Source organism: Mus pahari, chromosome 1 (assembly GCF_900095145.1).
Source record: "Mus pahari chromosome 1, PAHARI_EIJ_v1.1, whole genome shotgun sequence".
In the NCBI taxonomy this organism is placed as follows: Eukaryota; Metazoa; Chordata; class Mammalia; order Rodentia; family Muridae; genus Mus; species Mus pahari.
In genome coordinates this window covers 88,824,717-88,831,422 of record NC_034590.1, presented here as the reverse complement: position 1 = coordinate 88,831,422, position 6,706 = coordinate 88,824,717, and the positions used below count along the sequence as shown (strand labels likewise).

The 6,706-nt window shown below is 42.4% G+C and overlaps 1 protein-coding gene across 1 annotated transcript in view; it reads left to right on the top strand.

Annotated features, from left to right (window-relative positions):
- Gpr139 (G protein-coupled receptor 139) overlaps positions 1–4,889 on the top strand; it is a 50,160-nt gene extending 45,271 nt beyond the window's left edge. Inside the window, exon 2 of the mRNA XM_021213063.2 lies at positions 418–4,889. Within this exon, the coding sequence (XP_021068722.1) occupies positions 418–1,352 (935 nt within the window). The 3' untranslated portion in view covers positions 1,353–4,889. The remainder of the gene's footprint in view (positions 1–417) is intronic.
- Positions 4,890–6,706: the final 1,817 nt, after the last annotated feature.

Genomic DNA, 6,706 nt, shown 5'->3' with positions numbered 1-6,706 from the left:
TAACCTTCACTCCCATATTTCCAGTCAGATGGACATTTGGGATGAAGGATTTGATTCAGGGATACAGCACTGAATCTCCTGGGCCACTTCTGTTGTAGGATAATATCAGCATCACCTCTAACAGTTGTATAAGGCACAAATAGACTATAACCTGAGTGCACTGAATCTCCTGAGCTTTCAGGAATTCAGCCTCACATCTATTGTAGGATAATGTCAGCATCACCTCTAGCGGTTGCATGAGGCACAAATAAACAATAACTGGATGGTGTCCAGCTGTTTGATTTGTGTGATTTGCATTGCCGAGTGTCCCCCAGAAACATCCATTGGTGTGCCCCAGAAACCTCAAGCCCAAGACCTCACTGGTAGCCAACAGTCATCTTGGCCTTGGGAATAACCTTGATTCTCTTCTCTTCACAGCAAATATCTTGACAGTCATTATCCTATCTCAACTGGTAGCCAGAAGACAGAAGTCCTCCTACAACTATCTTCTGGCACTTGCTGCTGCTGACATCTTGGTCCTCTTTTTCATTGTCTTTGTGGATTTCTTGTTAGAAGATTTCATTTTGACCATGCAGATGCCTCTGATCCCTGACAAGATCATAGAAGTTCTAGAGTTCTCCTCCATCCATACTTCTATTTGGATTACGGTCCCCTTAACAGTTGACAGGTATATTGCTGTCTGTCACCCACTCAAATACCACACAGTTTCCTACCCAGCCAGGACCCGGAAAGTCATTCTGAGTGTTTATATAACTTGCTTCCTGACCAGTATCCCCTACTACTGGTGGCCTAACATCTGGACCGAAGACTACATCAGCACCTCCATGCATCATGTCCTTGTCTGGATCCACTGCTTCACCGTGTACCTGGTGCCCTGCTCCATCTTCTTCATCTTGAACTCCATCATTGTGTACAAGCTTAGGAGAAAGAGCAATTTCCGCCTCCGTGGCTATTCCACAGGGAAGACCACTGCCATCTTGTTTACCATTACCTCCATCTTTGCCACCCTTTGGGCCCCCCGCATCATCATGATTCTCTACCACCTCTACGGAGCACCCATCCAGAACCCTTGGCTGGTCCACATCATGTTGGATGTTGCCAACATGCTAGCCCTTCTGAACACAGCCATCAACTTCTTCCTCTACTGCTTCATCAGCAAGCGCTTCCGTACCATGGCAGCTGCCACACTCAAGGCCTTGTTCAAGTGTCAGAAGCAGCCTGTACAATTCTACACCAACCATAACTTTTCCATAACAAGTAGTCCCTGGATCTCACCAGCAAACTCACACTGCATCAAGATGCTGGTGTACCAGTATGACAAACACGGAAAGCCTATAAAAGTATCCCCGTGACCCCACAGGGCTGGCACTTGTGCCTCTGTGTAATGTTTCCAGATGTGAGGGTATCCCATCCTCTGGCTGAACAGCTCTCCTTAAGAGTGCTACCCTGATTTCCAATCTCCACAGACTGAGCAGCTCTCAGGCTGCCAGATGAGAAGAGATGGAAGAGAAGAGAGGAGAGCATGAATCTTGGTGTTTGAGGGTTTTTCTTTTTTAATGCACGTGTTTTCACAAAATCATACTGACAGCCAAAGTTCCTGCTGGCTTGAAGACGCCATTGGCACTTAAAAATGCCATCATATTGTGACCAATAAAGACCACAGTAGAGAAGTAGTTAGAGCTGGTACCATCCACAGCCACTAGGAACTAACCACTCATGTGTGTCATCCACCAAGCCACCATGGTGTGTAGCTGAGCCACACTCTTCTTCCAAGGGTCAAGTCATCTATCACTCCCCTGGGCCATTGCCAGCAGCTAACAGGGCTGACTGATTTGAAATTCTTTTTTCAAAGGTGCCCTTTGTCCCAGGCAAAGCTGTGGTCTCCAAGTGGCACTGGCGACTCTGGCTCCAGCATGACAACATGAGGAAACAGATGTGTCATATCCCATCCAAACTGTTGCTGGAATGTCTACGGGGAGGTTCCAAACCCACAAGACTATGTCCCTTAGACTTGGGGTCTAAGGTTCAGTTTTCTATTTGCCATAATGTATAGATTTTATGTCTCCTCTAAAACAAAGACCCTGCCTGGTGCATGGGGGAAAAGGAGGAATTCTTGAGCCCAGAAAAACAAAAAAATCAAGCCCACTCTTGCCGCTGTTTTGATTTATCCCTATGTCTGCTGTATACAATCCTTGCATTCAAATTATCATCCTGTGGCACCACACATGCTTCCCAGAGAAGCCTTTTCTGTGTCAAGCTGTTTGTCCTGCCCCTTGCTTTCTCAAGCCCTCACCAATATTGCTTTACTTGAAGTGACTTCTTAACTGGAGATACTAATGGGGGTGGGGGTCAGAAACTGCAGCTCTTCTGGTGGGAAGGGAATGTGTAGATCCCACCACAGCCCAGGTGACATTGCTGTATAAGACCCTAAACACAAACATAGAGGTGTGGCTGTGACATAGAGGGGTGGCTATGCCAACCACTGTTCTTGCCTTGGATGTAAGTGGCTCAGTTAGGGGAGGGGTGCTAGCTATCAGTAAAGCTGTTTAACTCGGATGTTTCAAAGATGCTAAATTTTATTTATTATTTTCCCCTTGCCTGTTCAAGGTAAGAAGAAACCTAGGCGGTGGCTAGGGGCTTCTCTGAGAATTACCACTTGTATGTGCAGACATATAATATAGACATGACTATATTAAACTGTTGTGTGGTATGCTTTAAAAGGGATGTTTACACTAGAGTTACCCTTATTTGTGCATTTTATTTGTGCCCCTTTTCCAGATTCTCAGCATTTGAAACCATCCCTGGTTTGGAAGAAATCTTTCAAAATGATTTTTGAAACTGCATGATACTTTTGGTGACCAAACTAAACAGTCACCTTAGCCCCATAGACTTGATTTATACTGCATTTTCTCTCTAAATTAGAAGGCATGTTCCTATCACCTTAAGGGGTTCTATAGCAAAGGAGTGGGATGGAAAGGCCCCTGGAGCAACACAAGTCCCAAATTTCCACCAAGGCCATTCTATACTAACCAAGTGAAATTTGAAGTTGTATTGTTCCTATCCCTGTTAAATGGCTTATGGGAGAGTCTCACCAAACCCAATAGTTAGATTCTGAAGTCAGTACAAAAGTGGATGAACTTATGGGGCTGTGGTTCCTGCACACAGTCCTCAGGAAAAAAGACCTCTGAACACCCAAGAAGCTACATTTTGATCCAGCATTGAGACGGGTAACTGATACTTTGGTTGAAGATAATACAGAGTCAGCTGGTGTTTAGGGGGTGTGTCCTAATATTGTGACATATCTGAGAAAATCAGAACTACCTGGATACAGCAAGCCATGCCCACTAAAAAGTCTGCAGAAGTTACTCATGTGAGGGATGAACTGAGTCCTAGCTTCCATCTCACTTGCCCCCTAGAGCATACACTCAATGAGTGAGATGTGAACAAATCCCCCACCTCTCTTGAATTGCATTTCTTTCGTTTTTTCCCCCAAGCATGTACAATTGAATGTATGTTCATTAGCTGTGTGTATGACACAATTCCATTGCACTTCCCCCCGTAAGTAAACATTAACCAAAGGCTACCTATGCTGAGTATATATTATATATGTGTGTGTTTATTTATTTTTTAAGACACATATCTCTAAAAATGTTAGTTTGAGCTATACATAAATGATTCAAAGTGCAATATCTATAAAGGTTAAGCAATTCCTTTTTGAGAATGTACACAGGATGAGAAGTTAGTCTTTGCCTCTCAGTGCTGCCTGCTCTGTGTTTTAAACTGTGTGTAAAACAATTAATTATTTAAAGACTGGGTGTGCACTGGGAATGCTTCCCCAGACACTCATTTATTACTTTTCTTAACAGTAGAGGTTCTATTAGGTAGGTATGGCAGCATCTCTTTCTTCTGACTACATTTCTATTTCTCTAAGCAATTTTTCAAACTAATTCATAAAAGTACTCCAGAGAGTTGCTATGTCTTCTGTTTAAAATATACATGGATACCCTTTTGGTTAGGTTGCTATATATCATAGCCTATATATGTATGTATATATACATATGTATGTATACCTTTTGATGAATATATATATATATATGTATATATATATATTCACCAAAGTTTAAGTTTTTAAGATTTCAGATGGAATATTCACTTACTATTTATATTAATAATAACAAACAATGATGAAGATGTTTTCTTTTTAACTTTAAAGATTATAAGCCTTTTCTTTCAGGCCAGGTTTAGAAGATGAAGCTTGTCACATAAACAGCTGCTGCTAAGGACAAACACCTTAGCCTGGGTTTTTGTGGTGCTTCTTTCAAAGACTGTTCACTATCACCTCCTTTGCTGTATGATTTGTGTCTTTGGACATGGTGACAGTGCCACACATGTACATGCTGAGTCTTTTTTCTTAACAACTGGAAGCCTGTGGAAAGAGATAAAGGGGACAGCAGACAAACCACAAAAGATAAGCCATGTGAACGAATGGACATCCCTGCTCCAACCACCTTGCAGTGGGAGGGTTATTTTGCACAGCTGGTGCCTACTTGTCCAGCATGGGGAACCCTGTGGAAGTGCATTAATGACTCTAATGTTGGCGACTACTGCTCTAACATGAAACACGAGGTTACTACAGACAAACAGTAAATGCTCATATTTTCTTAACTAGATAATATATTGTGTTTGGGCTAGTTTGTATTCCAATAAATTCTAATATGGTGCGCACTTGGTGTTTGCTATTTGCGTATATGTTCAACCACACCTGCAGTATGCTGAGTTTTAGTCATATTATTTTTAATTGATAAATCATAATTGTATACAGTTATGGGGTGCCATGTGATGTTTTGATATGTGTATTAAATGTGCAATGATTAAATCGAGCAAATTAACACATTGCCTCACGTATTTTTACTGAGACATTTGAAACCTATCTTCATGTCTATTTTCATGATGCATTATTTGGATTAGAGGACTTCTTCAGGGGGACAGGTCTTAAAATATTCCTCTGTCTGATTGAATTTTTGTAACCTTTGGTCAACAGTTCCCCACTTCTTGGCCCCCACTTCCCCAACTTTCTGGTATCATTCTCTACTTTTATGGGCTCAATGGTTTGTTTGTTTGTTTGTTTGTTTAATGGTTTTGTTGTTGTTTCATATGGTGTTTGTCTAGACCTAAGTATAATAGTATACCTTTAGTATAATAGTCCCCAAATATCAAAATACCAATGAAAGATTTTAATGTATTTATTTATTTGCTCTACACCCTAATATCAGCTGTCTCTCTCCTCTCAGAACCCCCTCATGCAGATCCTTTTACCATTCCTCCCTCCCCTTCCCCTCTGAGAAGGGGGAGCCTCCCTCTGGATATATTCTCCACCTGCCCGATCCCAGCACATCAAGTCATCAAGTCACCGCAGGACTAGGTGCATCCCCTCCCACTGAGGCCAGACAAGGCCGCCCAGTTAGGGGAATGGAGTCCACAGGCAGGTAGGCAACAGATCCAGGACACTCCTACTCCAGTTGTTGGGGGCCCACATGAAGGCCAAGCTGCACATCTGCTACATATGTGCAGGGGCTTAGGTTCAACCCTTATATGCTCTTTGGTTGGTGGTTCAGTTTCAGAGCCCCCAAGAGTTCAGATTAGTTATCTCTGTTTGTCTTCCTATGGAGTCCATGTCCTCTTTGGGCCCCTCAATCCTTCTCCCAACTCTTCCACAAGACTCCCTGAGCTCCATCTAATGTTTGGCTGTGGGTGTCTGCAACTATTTCTATTGTCTGCTAGATGGAGCCTCTCAGAGGACAGTTATGTTAGGTTCCTGTCTTTAAGCATGACAAAGTATAATTAATAGTGTCAGGGGTTGGTCCTTATGGGATGAGTCTAAATTTGGGCCAGTCATTGGTTGGTCTTTCCCTCTGTTTCTGCTCCATCTTTGACCCTGCACATCTTGTAGGCAGAACACATTTTGGGCCAAAGGTTTTGTGGGTAGGTTGCGGTCTTTATCCCTTATCCCACTGAAACTGACGAGAGTATTTAAATGAACATTTTACTTATAATGTTACGTTAAATATTAGCATAAAATAGAATCTCAGGCTAGAGAGATGGATCAGCTATTAAAGACTAGGTTAAAAAAAAAAAAAAAAAAAAACAGAATCCTACCTGCCTTCTTGTTGGTCATATGGATTTCAGAAATTTAGACCACAAAGTTCTGCTTCCTGTAATCCTAAATTGCTCATTACTGTATGTAAATCTGGGTTCTATTATGATTGTGTCCTCTGTCCATCTTTGAGGCAATAAGGTCTCAAAGAAGTAGCACATGGGAAAGTGCTCAGACTTCCACGTCAGGCAGTTGTGGATTCCTGTCCCAGGTGTACTACTGACCAGATATACGACTTCAGCGTGTCCTTCAAGGCAATAATCTGAAGAATTGTCCTAATCTGGAAAGCACTACTAATTGCAATTTTCCATTTCTCTGCAAGGCATGTAAATGCTCTTGTGGTAAGACACCTACAGTTTGGAGTGGGACACAGTGGGCCATGTGAGCTTAGACAATGTGTCTCAATTTCTTCTTCACATGGGAGCTGATTACATTCCAGGAATTCCCTCATAGGGTGCCTATCGTATCAGGGTTTTTACAGCTTTCCTTCCACTACACTTTACTGGTGAGGATGCTGAGTGCCAAGAGGTGAGTGAATAAGTCCAGAAGGAA